Source organism: Bombina bombina, chromosome 2, assembly GCF_027579735.1.
Source record: "Bombina bombina isolate aBomBom1 chromosome 2, aBomBom1.pri, whole genome shotgun sequence".
NCBI lineage: Eukaryota > Metazoa > Chordata > Amphibia > Anura > Bombinatoridae > Bombina > Bombina bombina.
Window position 1 is genome coordinate 1123224503 of NC_069500.1, and position 17983 is coordinate 1123242485.

Consider the following 17983-nt stretch of genomic DNA (forward strand, 5'->3'; position numbering starts at 1 on the left):
TGTCATTGTACACCCCTATCTCTGTACCCAGTGCTACAGAATTTTGCAGCACTATACAAATAAATGCTAATAATAATGAGAGGAAAATATGTTACTGCAACCTATCTACACTTTACATTGATAGATATTAACATACAGTACTTACCATGGACTTTGATAGATATGGGTTCTCTTATCCTCACAAGATTTACGGAATTCTCCAAGCTGTGAAGAAATAAACATCTAATTAATATTGCTCAGGCACTGAAAGGAACATTGTACTTATTTCTACTATGCATATGAAGGAATTATTCGAAATTCACCATAAACTTTTTAATTTTGTATTTAATAAAATGTCTGCAATGCACTTTCATTATTTATTTTGTCTGCTTTTCCTGTAATTTAACTCTGAACATTGTAGTTGATGGGCCACAAATATAAATATATATGAATATATACATATTAACACATAAGTATATATATATATATATATATATATATATGTATATATATATATATATATATATGTGTGTGTGTGTGTGTGTGTGTACAGAGGACACACAGTTCCCATAGGCCACAATGAAAAGGAACTTTTCAGAGTAGTTTTTTCCCAACACTGCACAACCGCCAGCTGTAGCCCCTTATAACTGCTTTGTGTAGTTACTTTATTGAAAAATAAAGATGCTACTATTTTTATTTTTTTAATAAAGATTACTACACTGAAGTTTGGGGGATCTGATCTCTGGTTAGTTTTCTGCGCATTCATTGCTACCGTGAGCTTGCGGTAGCAATAACCAGCCACTTGCAATGGCTGGTTATTTTTTGCGTGCCCATAATGCGATAAATTAGGGCTCCACTTGTAATCTAGCCCATAATGTTTAATGTGCCTTTAAACTGAAACCTATACTGCAGTATCAAATATCTGCTTCCTACTAATGCTCATTCATTGGATGATAATTAATCTCCCATAGGTCTGTTAGTAAACAAAGGTACTTCTCTGCAAACAGCAATAAAACAATGGTTTATTCAAGACAGGAACAAGTATTTTTTCAAACAAGAAACAACTGCAATGTATTTAAAAATGTCCTCTTTTAAATAAAGTACTACTACAGTATTCCTTTAACACTCTTGATTGCACCAATCATTATCTCAGAGGGAGCTTGATCTAAGTTATTGCTTTTTGTGAAACATAAACATGCTTAAAGGGACAGTGTACCATCCAATTGGTTTTCCCTTAATGTGTTTCAAATTACTTGTTATATCATCTGCAAAATTTAAAATGTATGGGAAATTGCTCATTTCTGTATATTTTTTATATAAAATAGCTGTTTCGGCTAATTGAAGCCACAACCCAATTAAATGGGTTGAGCTTGTAGGGAGAGCAATCCTAATTAGCTTATCTAATTATCTACACAAAGTCCTCCATATTTTATTGCTCACAATTTCCTCAAACACCAATACATAGAGAGAACAATGGCAAATGAACATTTTACTATCTCTCTGTCACATCCCTACTGTGAGCATGATTCCATTACTTAAGTTAATTACATTTTTAGTACAGGTGGGGATGCCCATTGTCATCAAGGAGAAAGACTTAAAACCTATTACCCATGGGCAGAGTGTTCCCTTCATCACAGGAACACTAAAGTCAAAATTAAACTTTCATGATTCAGGTAGAGCAGGGCTCAAGTCCTACAAAAAAAGTGTGGGAACTCACCAAGACTTTTACCCCCTCACAATTAATATTGTTTTACACACACACACACACACACACACACACACACACACACACACACTGTTTATATGTATATACCAAGTAAATGAGGGGCAAGTAACACTGGCAGAGGAAGCAGGAGGGCACAGTTACACTAAAAGCAAAACAGGTAACCTTGCAATTTGGGATGAAACTGCTGGTAAGGTTGAATCTGCAGCAAATACATTATCTTGCCCAGGTCAGCATTCTGCAGAGAATCTGGCCTGCTGACCATAAATTGATAGACACATAGAGACACCAACATAAATAAGCAGACTGCACATGCTATTAGTGTATAGAATAAAGGGCTTATCCTACTGCCAAGATGTTGTTTAATTGCAAGGACTATTTTTCTTTGTGTGCATATGTGTTTCCTTTTCTGTTCTCTGTTCAGGAGGAACTTAGTTCCACCTGCAAAAATAGTGCAGGAACTCTGTTCCAATGCATTCCCACTGGACTTGACCCCTGAGTTAGAGCATGCAGTTTTAAGAGACTTTCCTACTTACTTTCATTATAAAATTGTGTGTTATATGCACACTCTCTGAGGCACCAGCTCTTAATGAGCATGTGCAAGAGTTCACAGTATATAAGTATTTGAGTCTGTTATTGACTGATGGCTGTCACATGATACAGGAGGCCAGCAATATGAAGTACATTTTAAAATCTACTGGTCATATCTGAATGTGAGTATATGTTATTGCATTTTATTTGTATTATGTACTTGCTATTTATGAAATCCTACTATAATGCAAGGCCCATAGGGAAAATTACAAAATAAATTATTACAACACACAGAGAAAGTCCAGCACTCGCTTGCAAGCTCTCAGCTAAGATTAAAAGCAAAATGGAAGGGTTAGTTACCGCATCTGGCCAAATGGGACAAGCCCAGGTACCTCGTCAAGGTCTCTTCCTAAACATGGGTCCCTAATACAGCCACACAAATGCAAGCTCTTAATCAAACAAAGCTTGCATTTGTATGGCTGTATTAGGGACCCAGATTTTGCAAGCGAGTGCTGGACTTTCTCTGTGTGTTGTATTAATTTATTTTGTAATTTTCCCTATGGGCCTTGCACCCAGGCTTATCTGGGGTTAACTGCCTGGGACTTTGGGGACAGCACAGCTTCCTGAGAGTGCTATTGAGCACCCAGGGCATCCCATGGATGTAGCTGATGTGTGTGGAGTGGTGGAACCTTTGTTTTTCTTGATGTGACAATAAATATACAGCAATGATTCAGCTCGGTCTATGATTGCTTATTTTTCGCCATTGTGGTATTGCTGGATTCCTTTTGGTGTGTGAGATACACCGCAGAGATTTCTAAGCTACTGGTTCTGTACTGAATAGACGCTATCCGGTGAGGAGGAGGAGTGCCTGGAAACTTTCCATCATCCCGCAAAGTGGGGCCGGATAATTGTGAGTAACCTGGGTTGATGTTTTTATAAACACACAAAGTTAGTTCGATACCACTAATATATCCTAAGTCGTTTACTTGTGATACATTATACTATACTGGGATACTGGAGAATTTGGTGGTCATCTGAACATATACACCTACAAAGGAGAAACATAATATTTTATAGTGTATATGAAAAACTCACCCAGCCGAACATATATACATTTAACACTCTATGTGTATCTGGAAACAAGAGTGTTATAAGTAAGAACTTTGAAACAATTTAAATTCCTGCAAATAACCGGGTTACGGCAACAACACATGAGAGATTACAAACCCATTTATAACACAATAAACTGTTTTGTGTTGCACACAGCTAAAAGGTTAAGTGAATACATTTCTTATGGCTTATATACACAGTTTTGCAGCAGTGTGTCTTTGCTTGATGTGAAAATCTTTAATTATATATATATACACCTATACATCTATTCCCATAGATATATAGGTATAGTTATGTATTTTACATGAATAGTATCAGATATATATATAGAAATATATATTTAATAATAAAAGTACATTATTTTCTATGTGAAGAACATAGGTATGTAAATTATGCTTTTTGCACATCGGGTTTCACAATTTACATTTTAACGCAGTCAGGTTAGCGCACATGAAAATCTAGTAATTTTTTTTTTTTATTGAGGTTATAAAGAATAATACAGGACATATTCATCCAGTGACAGTGAAAATATATCAATAAAACATGCACTATATACCCAAAAACATAGCAAGGAAATAGAGACAAAATCATTCTGGGCATAAGATTTGAACGTCTCTGGAAGAATATCAGGACCAAAGCCATATAATATAAAGCAGTGTCGGGTATCCACTTTACACATATTATGAGCAATGAGAATTACAACTAAAAATCAACAAACAAGAGTATAGTTAAGAGATATATATAACCTGTGTAGAGATTGATGATAATGGAACCTCATTTTTATATATAATAAAGCTAGAAATGGTCCCCCAATTGCTGTTCATACGGTTATGTAATCTAAGGAGGAGACAATATTTAAAGCAATTGGGGATTAGATCTTGTGTGGCCACTTTTGGACCAAGTTAGCGGTGAGGGGGAAGGGAATTCAGCGGGCAAGAGCCGCTTGAAGTGGAATGGGGAGGGGAAGATGAGGGGGCGGAGTCTTATATCGTACTAGACTAGTTAAGTGGGAGAGGTAAGCAGGAGTCATATTCTATAAACAGATAAACAAAGGGGCGGCCTTCAGAGGGACCACCTGTTGTGTATACAGTGAATAGGTAGGGACATAGGGCATTCAGTGTACAATATTGAATAAAATAGGATATATCTATAGCGCCTAATATTCCTGTAGAATCCTGTATATATATATCTGTGCTTTAGGGTCTAGTAGAGATGCAGCTCTAGAACACAGACATTTAGTGACAAAGTTATAATAGTCGTATTGGTTAAAAGAGGAAGCGAACACTAGTAAGGTGCATCAGTCAGCATGCAACACTATTGCTCCTCAAAGTAAACTTTTAGTGAGTCTCCAAGTTTTATAGTAAACTAGTGACATGGGATAATATATGGTAGCATAGTGAATAGCTAAGGTACTTTGACTATATGCAATGTCCAGGACCCTCTAGTACAGGGGTCAGCAACCTTCGTCTCCCAGATGTTTTGGAACTACATTTCCCATGATGAGACACTCTTTAGGCTATCTTAGCATCATGGGAAATGTAGTTACAAAACATCTGGGAGCCGAAGGTTGCTGACCCCTGCTCTAGTAGATTAGATCTCCTATGGTAATTGGTCTGTGAGCCAAGACTGTACATAATAGACTAGTAAAATAATGTAGGCCTCTAAAATTTACGCAGTAGACCAACGTATGCACCTGGGTGGGAGTTGGATTGTTAGTGGAACTAATAAAAATAACATTGAGGAAAGATCAAACTTGAACTAGTGCAATGGCTAACAAATTATCAAACATGAGTCCTTTACACAAGGGATATAGCAAACAATATGTACGACACAAACTTTGTCACAATAAATCAAATCTGCCAGAAGATGGTGATAGCATGGTTAAGCAATGTATGTTACACTTTGCAAATATAAACCTTCTGGGCGCTCACGAACTGTATTTAGCTAGATAAGTTGTAAAAGTATATATAGGTTTTCTAATTGAGCATAACCCAGGATAGTAACCTAACGACTCCATTTTCCAAATGAATAAGAGCTAAAGTCCAGTAAACCACTTGGACATAAAGAGGTGCATATAAAGATGTACATTTACTTTTGAGCCCATATCTAATAATGAAAACTGAGCCTGCTGCAATAAAGGGCTATAGAGACGCCTAGCATTGGCTGTTATTGTTTAAGCTTTAAAGGGCAGCCAAAGGAGTCCATAGCTATCATGTAACCATAAACAGAACAATGGGCAATGTAACCAATGTGGTAGTGAGTAATCTGAGCTAGGGGATATCCCTAAGGGCCCATCTCTTCCTAACTGAAAAATTATAAACTTTATAGTGTTACGTGTCTGCTTACAGATCCTGATATTTAGGCAATAGGAAGATTAACGAACATATCATTTCCCTAGTTATAACATAATAATAGACATCTAGAAGAAAGTACACTTTACATGAGATTGGGTAATGAGCCTATCTAAATTGGGTAATAGAGCATATCCTCAAGAAAATCTATATGTGGCAAAATAAATCCTACTTATGTATTAAGTGTGTCCAAAACTGCTATAAATTATAAAATTAAATGGGGAACAGGACACTGATAATAAAGTAACATATAAACACATGAGAACAGAGAAATGGAAGGGCAGTCCCATAGAATCACTGAGAACTGCTGTGAGTCACTGGATCATCAAAATCAAACACCCGCCTAAGGTAATAATGAGCCAGACTCTGCCGTAAATGCAAAAGTGTCCATACTGATAAGTGTGAGGGTCTAACTACAAGTAAGTTTCACCGGCTCATTACCTGACAATAGGTTATAGTTCACTTGGGAGAGAGTGGGGCAGAGCTCTGATAAAGGGCATGAAAGCAGAGAATCTTATATGTTATGTCCAGTCATCTTACACCCACACCAGCAAGAAGGCTAGATATATAAGCTAAGTCAGCCGATAATTTACCCCACTCCACATAAGAGAGAGCCAGAGACGCCGAAATTGCTGAGAAGCTCTGCCCGAAAGTAACACTGACACATCTAAAGTGGGCCTTCTGAGTCTGTAGGAAAAACCTGATAGTGGGGATCTGCGGCCCTCCTTTAATGCCGGATATTCTGCTAACACTGGTCACCTCTCCGGGTATGGGGCTAGGAGACGTGGCATCATAATGAGGCAACAGAGCCTTAGGTATGCTTTCCAATGCGTGTGAGATGTCAAAGGGTGATGTCTCCGCCGCTCCTTTTCCAGCTGGTATGGGCAATTCAAGATAGCGGTCTGACACTCTCCACAGTTTGCCGTGCTTAGAGCTCAATGTTAGCTTTTCAGATGGACCCCGTTACATTGTACAGGTTCAGTGCACTTGTCTGAATTTTCCAGCGGCGGTATAAGAGCAGAAAATATTGATATAAGGTCCCCTTTCAGGCTCTGATAATGACTTTCCAACAATCTTTGAGTGCGTTGCTCCCATGAATTCAGGGCTTCCATGTCAGTATAGCCTTATAAGTATAGGCAGCTTCTGATGGCTCCACGTGGCGTAGTTCCTAGGTAGAAGGCAGTTATATCTTCCCTGACCGACACTACCCCAGTCTCTCCAAGGGTAAAACAGATGAGAATTGACTTCTGATATAAGGTAGTAGCGATTCAAGTTCTCCAGATGTATATTAAGCCATAAAATTAAATTTAAAAGCCCGGAGCTCCAAGTAAACACATCTGAACGCCTCTGTAGTTGGCTCTGCCCCCTGTTTTCCTGTGCCTGTTTCCCTCTCTAAAATTTAGTAATCTTAATGTGCATTATTGAAATATTACATATAAAATATTATTAAAAATGTAACATAAGTATGTTTAATAATTGTTATTTATTTGCACAAAATACATATTTTACATACCTATGTTCTTCACATAGAAAATAATGTACTTTTTATTATTAAATATATATTTCTATATATATATCTGATACTGTTCATGTAAAATACATATCTATACCTATATAGCTATAGGTACATACATATACATATTTAAACATGTGTATGTATGTGTGTATCTCTGTTAAAGCCCTCATTTCTTTGAGCATTTATAACCTTTGGCATAACGACGGCGGTCACATTTTTCGTGACTGCGACCGGGCCCTTGAGGCTGGCGACTCTGGGGGGCCCCAGCATTCTGCATTGTCCCTTGCCCTGACTGTGGAGTTTTTTTGTATTTTTTAAAAAAAAGCACCGTTGTAATTTTCCTCCTTGGGACCACGGCAAGTGGAACAGGAAGACTAGCAGGGGCAGTGGCAGACTAATCCACATTGGTGGGAAGCGCTCTGTCGTACCTCAAATCAAAACGGGAGGGAGGAGCTCTCGTCCGAAGCTGCACATTGGAAGTGTGTGGGGAAGGAAGGGGGCTCCCAGAGCAGCACTGCCCATCAGGCTGGACCGGGAGTTCTTCTTCTTCTGCAGGTAGGGAGAAGGCGGGGTGAGCTGGGTACCGCGATGTGTGACAGCTTTATTCAGTATTAAAATAGTATTATTTATTATATACACCTACGTGTCATAGCTGGACATGGCTACAAATTTGGCATCCCCCACTCGCCAAACATCGGTAATTAAGTTTGTTGTGTGCATATGTAAAGGACTCTTCTCACTACTTCTCTTACACCTCGCTTTCTTTCAAAAATGTGTGCATTTGAGTTGAATGGCAGACAGCAATTGGGTGAATTCACTCCCTGCTGAGAACGTGCAGCCAGTACCGTACATCACGACTCAACATGTAAATTACCACATTAGCATGGCGATTTATTAAGAAAATACCCGCCGGTTTAACCAGCAACTGAGAGGCTAACGCGCCCTTTTTTGTTTGTTTGTTTGTTTGTTTCAAATAATTTTTATTGTAGTTGAACAATTGAAAATGACAGAAATAATGAGAATATACAATAATCATAAGTTACATAGACACAGAAACAATTCGTATATTCCGCTGAACTTTCTACCAATTTGTAAGTGTATAAATGTAAGGGAGAGATGAGAGGGAAAGGAAGGTTTACATCATATACCATCTACATTTGAGTGAACATGCTGTAAGACAAAATCTTAATAACCATTTTTCTACACATAGATGACAACACGGACACAGCTGATCGTCAAGCATAAAACAACGATCAATTCGTAAAATAATTAGTGACTCATTAACTATGTTCGTGGTCTTTGCTCCCAAATAAAAATGATGCCTAATATGTAATCCTGTTACCAATATAACAGTAATGTCTTTTTTCTAAAGAGAGAGTGTGGTTAATTTCAGATACCCATTGAATGAATGTTGTTTCCAGAGTCTGGGAATTAAATGTTTGGCGCATGATAGCATTAGTTGTAGTAACTTTGTGCGATAAGCGCATCCTGCATATGGGCTATGATTAAGAAGTGCAATAGCGGGTGTAAGGGAGAGGTCTTAGTTTTGCGTGTTATTAATACAATGTTCTATTTGGGACCAATAAGACTTTAGCTTTGGACATGACCACCAAATGTGTGAATGTGTAGCTATTTCACCACAACGCCTCCAGCAACTTGAGTTTGCCCCAGGGAAGATTGTGTGTATTATTTGAGGAGTGAGGTACCAACGTGTAAGAATTTTATAGTTAAGTTATGCTAGTATTGATGACACAGGTGAGGAATGAGTCATTTTGAATCCTCGCTTCCAAGTCTTATCTGTGAATTGATTCTGAAGTTCTAATTCCCATTTAGGAAGATATGTTGTTTTTTTTTTTTTATATGGGAATCAACCTCTAAGTATCTTATATGACATGGAAAGATGAGCTTTCTTTATGCCAAAATTTAAACATATATATGTCCGAATGGTCTAAGTGGACGAATAATGTCCTTCTTATGAGGGCTGTCATTTATTGCATGCCAGACTTGAAAGTATAAAAACCAGCTATGGAATGGAGATCCTAAGTCATCTCGTAGTATTAGCCTTTCTTTAACCTGGGATTGGTCAGTAAGTAGGAATAAGGGTACGTTTTTATATAGTATATTCTCTGTGTCAAATTTGAAAGGATTCTGATTAAAAAAGAGGTGGTGGCCTAGTAATGGTGTTAAAGGGACATTCCAGTCAAAATTGAAATGCACATAGATTAATTACACTTTTGAATAGAAATATATTTTCAATATACATGTATTAGCAAAATGCTTCTAGTAAACGTCATCACTGTTTTAGTGTTAGCATTTCTCTCTGCATGTGCATGTGAAGCATAGCTAGATATTTTCAGTGCACCAGCATTTTAAATACTACAGCTGCTCAGAGCACCAGTGGGGCTTGTATCTTGTCAGCAATTAACAAACTGAGTAATTTTCAGATGGTACAAGCAGCTTAGGCTCTCTGAGCAAGAGTTGTGTTTAAAATGCTGGTGCACTGTGCATACTTAAATACACTTTTGAAAACACTATAGCATTTTTTAGAAACATTTTTACTAATACATGTATATTACAAAAATGTTTCTATTCAGAACAGAAATACATCCATGTGGATTACAATTTTGGCTGAAATGTCCCTTTAAGGGTGAGACTATTGTAGAAAGTTTGTTGCGATATTTGATTAGTGTAGCTTACTTTTAGTATCTACAGGGAGTGCAGAATTATTAGGCAAGTTGTATTTTTGAGGATTAATTTTATTATTGAACAACAACCATGTTCTCAATGAACCCAAAAAACTCATTAATATAAAAGCTGAATAGTTTTGGAAGTAGTGTTTAGTTTGTTTTTAGTTATAGCTATTTTAGGGGGATATCTGTGTGTGCAGGTGACTATTACTGTGCATAATTATTAGGCAACTTAACAAAAAACAAATATATACCCATTTCAATTATTTATTTTTACCAGTGAAACCAATATAACATCTCAACATTCACAAATATACATTTCTGACATTCAAAAATAAAACAAAAACAAATCAGTGACCAATATAGCCACCTTTCTTTGCAAGGACACTCAAAAGCCTGCCATCCATGGATTCTGTTAGTGTTTTGATCTGTTCACCATCAACATTGCGTGCAGCAGCAACCACAGCCTCCCAGACACTGTTCAGAGAGGTGTACTGTTTTCCCTCCTTGTAAATCTCACATTTGATGATGGACCACAGGTTCTCAATGGGGTTCAGATCAGGTAATCAAGGAGGCTATGTCATTAGATTTTCTTCTTTTATACCCTTTCTTGCCAGCCACGCTGTGGAGTACTTGGACGCGTGTGATGGAGCATTGTCCTGCATGAAAATCATGTTTTTCTTGAAGGATGCAGACTTCTTCCTGTATCACTGCTTGAAGAAGGTGTCTTCCAGAAACTGGCAGTAGGACTGGGAGTTGAGCTTGACTCCATCCACAACCCGAAAAGGCCCCACAAGCTCATCTTTGATGATACCAGCCCAAACCAGTACTCCACCTCCACCTTGCTGGCGTCTGAGTCAGACTGGAGCTCTCTGCCCTTTACCAATCCAGCCACGGGCCCATCCATCTGGCCCATCAAGACTCACTCTCATTTCATCAGTCCATAAAACCTTAGAAAAATCAGTTTTGAGATATTTCTTGGCCCAGTCTTGACGTTTCAGCTTGTGTGTCGTGTTCAGTGGTGGTCGTCTTTCAGCCTTTCTTACCTTGGCCATGTCTCTGAGTATTGCACACCTTGTGCTTTTGGGCACTCCAGTGATGTTGCAGCTCTGAAATATGGCCAAACTGGTGGCAAGTGGCATCTTGGCAGCTGCACGCTTGACTTTTCTCAGTTCATGGGCAGTTATTTTGTGCCTTGGTTTTTCCACACGCTTCTTGCGATCCTGTTGACTATTTTGAATGAAACGCTTGATTGTTCGATGATCACGCTTCAGAAGCTTTGCAATTTTAAGAATGCTGCATCCCTCTGCAAGATATCTCACTATTTTTTACTTTTCTGAGCCTGTCAAGTCCTTCTTTTGACCCATTTTGCCAAAGGAAAGGAAGTTGCCTAATAATTATGCACACCTGATATAGGGTGTTGATGTCATTAGACCACACCCCTTCTCATTACAGAGATGCACATCACCTAATATGCTTAATTGGTAGTAGGCTTTCGAGCCTATACAGCTTGGAGTAAGACAACATGCATAAAGAGGATGATGTGGTCAAAATAATCATTTGCCTAATAATTCTGCACTCCCTGTAGTTTTACTTCTAGTGTAGCCCTCATGAATTGATTATCTTTAAGTTGTGTTGGTCTAGTTGAATTAGGGATCCAGCAGACATCTCTCATCTGATGAAGATTTGCTAAATTAGCTTCTATTTGAATCCAGAGTTTTGATGGTGAGTTATGATTCCATGCAATTATTTGTGTAAGCTGTGCTGCTTTATGGTAATGTACTAAGTTGGGCATATTTGGTCCTCCATCGTAAAGGGTAATGCACGCTTCTGTTGTTTTTTGTATGACCAAATAAAAGATTCTAACATTTTCTGTTGGGTCATTAAATATTGACATGGTAGAGAGATTGGTAATGTCTGAAAGATATATAAATATTTGGGGATAATCATCATTTTAATTGTGTTAATGGTTAACGCGCTCTTTTATATTACTATTCACTCTTTTGAATATCCCGCTGAAGTTCCTGAGCTGGAAATGACAGATACGCCCCGGGGTGGGACTAGTGTAAGAGTCAACCAATTAAAGAGCGGAGATTCAGAACAGCGTGGGTCAGCTGTAGAATGTAAACAGACAGAACTCTCAGCAGACAGAGCACGTGGGAGGAAGTGTCTGTCAGCTGAGCTATGATGGCAAGGTGCTAGTGAAAAGCTTGCAGCTTTAGGAGATTTTTTTTTATTTTATTATGGATTTATACTGCTCGATGCAGATTATGAAACTAACACATCTGAAAATGTAAAAGGCATTATCAATATCCGTGTATATACATAGATACAATCATTAAACAGAGAAGCATGTATATTTTAGACTAATGCACTGTTGGGAGTTTCAAGATACATATATATTATTGGTAGTAAAACATCACTATATTGAGAGGGATGATAGTCACAGTTGAAGGGGCACACAGAACCAGCCACCCCTGGAGATACCTATGGAAAGTCATGTTGAAAACTTTTTTATAACATTCATAATAAGGATTAAAATAACTCCCTTACCTTTATTTTCTATTTTGTACAATGTGCATAAATTCATCAGTAATTGAAAACAATGTATTGTCTGGATCCACTGCAACTGAATATGTTAAGGTACACATTTTTTTTAAATCCCAAAACTTCTAAAAATTGACTACTCCCTTACTTTAATAAATTCTTTCCATCTGGCTTTCAATTTGAGCTTAATTAAGAGGCCGTTAATCTATGGTTTCCTTTAGTGTTAGTTTTTCAGGTATCATGGCTTTTGAAGCTTTTTCCTTTATATTGTTTACTGGTGTGCCCAAGTGAAAAACTGTATTCAAATGTATATTTCATTAGAAGGATATAGTCTTCTAGACCCATTACATAACTAGTGACAAGCACCTGACAGTTACAGGATTATAAGGATCCTTATTTAGGATAAAAGAAAGTATTTTCTCTTGCCTATTTGTCTGGAAATATTTTTGGCCAGCGCAAGCATTGTTCAATGACCTTACTCTAAAAGCTAATGTCTGCACTGCATACATAAAAAAGGACAGTTTTCTCCCCTTTAAATTGTTCCCAATTATCCATTTTACCTGCTGGAGTGTGTTCTTAAAGGGACACTGAACCCAATTTTTTTCTTTCATGATTCAGATAGAGCATGAAATTATAAGCAACTTTTTAATTTACTCCTATTATCAAGTTTTCTTTGTTCTCTTGTTATCTTTATTTTAAAAGCAGGAATGTAAATCTTAGCAGCCAGCCCATTTTAGGTTCAGCACCATGGACAGCACTTGCTTATTGGAGGCTTACATTTACCCACCAATAAGCAAGCATAACCCAGGTTCTCAACCAAAAATGGGCCTGCTCCTATGCATCACATTCCTGCTTTTTAAAATAAAGATAGCAAGAGAACGAAGAAAAATTGATAATAGGAGTAAATTAGAAAGTTGCTTAAAACTGCATGCTCTACTTGAATCATGAAAGAAAAAAAAAAATGGGTTTAGTGTCCCTTTAAGATAGGCCTATGTAAACACAATCAGGAGAAGAAATTACACTTCCACTGGGGACCTGGGGTGCAGGCAGGGTGGATTTGATTTAAATCACTAGTCCGTAAGACTGATCGATTTAAAGGGACAGTAAAGTCAAAATTAAACTTTTGTGCATCCGATAGAACATGCAATTTTAAACAACTTTCCAAATTACTTCTGTTATCAAATTTGCTTTGTTCTCTTGGTATCTTTTATTGAAGAGTAAAACTAGGTATTCTCATAAGGCTCAGGAGTGAGCATGTGTCTTTAGTTCTCTATGGCAACAGCGTTTTGCAACGTTATTGGTAGCTTCATTATACAATGTTGCAAAACACTGCTGCTATAGAGTACTAAAGACACGTGCACACTCCTGAGCTCTTGTGAGTCTACCTTGTTTTACTCTATAGGGGGCCCTGTGTTGATTCTTGCACCTGGGCCCTATGGTTTCTAGTTAAGCCTCTGCTTTTTAAACATTTTTTATTAGACTGTGTTATCATTAGTGTAATTTTACATGATAATGTATTTTTTATGTGTTTTGTGCAACTTTTTGTCACTCGTAACAGTTAACCAGAGCTCTGAAGTCGCACTTGCCTGATGCACATTAAATTCGTGTTTACTTTCAAATTGTAATACACGCTCTACTTTCAACACATGCGAAGAGCCACAAAATACCCCTTATCACTCACATACAACAGTTAGCGCTCCACTTGTAATACAGCCCTTTGTGTGCAGCCAAAGCTGCGATTAGCTAAAAAATATACCAACTACTGGATTTAATGAGCAGCTATAGGACGTCCCACTTCTTACATAGATGTACATTGCTCATGTGGTTGACCTGATGCTTATGGGGACTGATATGGTCTATATTGAATTGCTTTAAGAGACTGAGGCTTTTGTATTGATTTTACAGGCATTAGTTGCTTGTTTACGTCTTTTAAGATGTATGTTTGCTACATGATTCAAGGTTAGAGCGTGCAATGCTATGTAAAATCCTTTGAATATTTGATGTGATCTAACAAATATAATTGGAAATAAAACTTAAGGGAATAGTCTAGTCAAAATTAAACTTTCATGATTCAGATAGAGCATTAGAAAATTTCTAATTTACTTCTATTATCAATTTTTCTTATTTCTCTTTGTATCTTTATTTGAAAAAGCAGGAATATAAGCATAGGAGCTGGCCCATTTTTGGTTCAGCACCTGGGTAGCGCTTCTTGATTGGTATCTAAATGTAGCCACCAATAAGCAAGCACTGCCCAGGTGCTGAACCAAAAATAGGCCGGCTCCTATGCTTACATTCCTGCTTTTTCAAATAAAGATACCAAGAGAACAAAAAAAAAATTAATAATCAGAGTAAATTTAAAAAGTTGCTTAAAATTGCATGCTCTATCTGAATTATGAAAGCCCATTTTTGCTGAACAACCTAGGTTGTTCTTGCTGATTGGTGGATAAATTCACCCACCAATAAACAAGTGGTGTCCAAGGTTCTGAATCAAAAATGGTCTATCTCCTTAGCTTAGATGCCTTCTTTTCAAATAAAGATAGCAAGAGAATGAAGAAAATTTGATAATAGGAGTAAATTAGAAAGTTGCTTAAAATTGCATGCTCTATCTGAATAACGAAAGAAAAAAATTGGGTTCAGTGTCCCTTTAAAAAGTGTGATAAATTCCCTTAAATTTTAAAGACGAAACAAAAAAAATTGAGTCTTTATTCTATGTCTCTTTCTTGAGTATTAATGATAATCTTAAGAGATGTGAAACCCAATTTTTTTCTTTCACGATTCAGAGAAAAAAGGAAATTTATGCTTACCTGATAAATTGATTTCTTCTACGATACGACGAGTCCACAGATTCATCCTTACTTGTGGGATATTATCCTCCTGCTAACAGGAAGTGGCAAAGAGCACCACAGCAGAGCTGTCTATATATCTCCTCGCTTGACTCCACCCCCCAGTCATTCGACCGAAGGTATAGGAAGAAAAAGGAGAAACTAAAAAGGTGCAGAGGTGACTGAAGTTTGAAAATAAAAATATCAATTTATCAGGTAAGCATAAATTTCCTTTTCTTCTACTAGATACGACGAGTCCACGGATTCATCCTTACTTGTGGGATATAATACCAAAGCTACAGAACACGGATGAACGGGAGGGACAAGACAGATACCTAAACAGAAGGCACCACTGCTTGAAGAACCTTTCTCCCAAAAACAGCCTCAGAAGAAGCAAAAGTATTAAATTTGTAAAATTTGGAAAAGGTATGAAGGGAGGACCAAGTCGCAACCTTACAAATCTGTTCAACAGAAGCATCGTTTTTAAAAGCCCATGTGGAAGCCACCGCTCTAGTAGAATGAGCTGTAATCTTTTCAGGAGGCTGCTGTCCAGCAGTCTCGTATGCCAAACGGATGATGCTTTTCAGCCAAAAAGAAAGGGAGGTAGCCGTAGCTTTTTGACCCCTACGCTTTCCAGAATAAACAACAAATAGAGAAGATGTTTGACGTAAATCCTTGGTCGCTTGTAAGTAAAACTTCAAGGCACGAACCACGTCCAGATTATGTAACAGAAGAAGGATTAGGATATAGAGAAGGAACAACAATTTCCTGATTAATATTCTTATTTGAAACAACCTTAGGAAGGAATCAAGGTTTAGTACGCAAAACTACCTTATCAGAATGGAATATAAGATAAGGCGAGTCGCATTGTAATGCAGAAAGTTCAGAAACTCTTCGAGCAGAAGAAATAGCAACTAAAAAGAAAACTTTCCAAGATAAAAGCTTAATATCTATGGAATTCATAGGTTCAAACAGAACCCCTTGAAGAACATTCAGCACTAAATTCAAACTCCATGGCGGAGCAACAGGTTTAAACATAGGCTTGATTCTGACTAAAGCCTGACAAAAGGACTGAACGTCTGGGCCATCCGCCAGACGCTTGTGTAGTAAAATTGACAAAGCAGAAATCTGTCCCTTTAAGGAACTAGCCGATAATCCCTTCTCCAATCCTTCTTGGAGAAAGGACAAAATCCTAGGAATCCTAACCCTACTCCATGAGTAGCCCTTAGATTCGCACCAATAAAGATATTTACGCCATATCTTATGGTAAATTTTCCTAGCCTGAATCAAGGTATCAATAACCGACTCAGAGAATCCCCGCTTAGATAAAATCAAGCGTTCAATCTCCAGGCAGTCAGCTGCAGAGAAATTAGATTTGGATGTTGGAACGGACCTTGAATGAGAAGGTGCTGTCTCAGTGGCAGTTTCCATAGTGGCAGAGATGACATTTCCACTAGATCTGCATACCAGGTCCTGCGTGGCCACGCAGGCGCTATCAAGATTACCGAAGCCCTCTCCTGTTTGATTCTGGCAATCAGACGAGGCAGGAAAGGAAAGGGAGGAAACACATAAGCCAGGTTGAACGACCAAGGTACTGCTAGTGCATCTATCAGTACTGCTTGGGGATCCCCTGATCTGGATCCGTAACAAGGAAGTTTGGCATTCTGACGAGATGCCATCAGATCCAATTCCGGTGTGCCCCATTGACGAATCAATGTCGCAAACACCTCCGGATGGAGCTCCCACTCCCCATGATGAAAAGTCTGTTCTCCACTCCTGGGATGTAGATTGCGGATAGATGGCAGGTGTGCGTCTCTGCCCATCAAATTATCTTGGAAACCTCTATCATTGCTAGAGAACTCTTTGTTCCCCCTTGATGCTTGAAGCGCATTGAATATTGCTCTCAGTTCCAGAATATTTATTGGTAGTAGGGACTCCTCCTGAGTCCAAACACCCTGAGCCTTCAGGGAATTCCAGACTGCACCCCAGCCCAAGAGGCTGGCGTCCATCGTCACTATGACCCATGCTGGCCTGCGGAAGCACATTCCCTGGGTCAGATCCTGTGACAACCACCAAAAAAGAGAGTCTCTGGTCTTTAGATCCAGATTTATCCGAGGAGATAAATCTGCATAATCCCCATTCCACTGTCTGAGCATGCACAGCTGCAGTGGTCTGAGATGTAAGCGAGCAAACTGTTGGAGATAACCAGTATTTTTTATGTTGAATGTATTCATAAGATTAATTATCCCAAACTTGATTTCACTATGAGTTGTGCACAGTGGTAAACATCTAAAGCCAAAAAAGTTTAGGTTAACCCCAATCTTACTAGTTAATGTAATATATTCAGAGTTGTATAGAGTACATAAACATGAGCAGGGCAAACAACATTGGTAGTCAGTGTGATTGGTGCATACTTTAGGTATTTAAGTAATAAACATAAGAAATAAACATAAGAAATACTGGTTATCTCCAACATTACAGTGAGTTACTATATCAAGCCTAGGTATTCAAACCCCATTATATAACAAACTTTGAATTGTTATAAAATAACACTCTAGTGTTACAAGATATACAAATGTATCACGCCCCAGGCAACTATTGTTTTTAATTGCACATCCCTTTATTTTATCTCCGTTTTTTTGCGTAATTAATAAAAGTTATGTTTTAATTATCCCAGCGTACTCCCTTTACCATTTGGCATCATATTGTTCTATACA

The 17983-nt window shown here is 38.0% G+C and overlaps 1 protein-coding gene across 1 annotated transcript in view; it reads right to left on the minus strand.

Annotated features, from left to right (window-relative positions):
* Positions 1-17983, minus strand: part of C2H4orf45 (chromosome 2 C4orf45 homolog) — a 97456-nt gene that overhangs the window by 41581 nt on the left and 37892 nt on the right. Inside the window, exon 3 of the mRNA XM_053700836.1 lies at positions 146-204. Within this exon, the coding sequence (XP_053556811.1) occupies positions 146-204 (59 nt within the window). The remainder of the gene's footprint in view (positions 1-145; positions 205-17983) is intronic.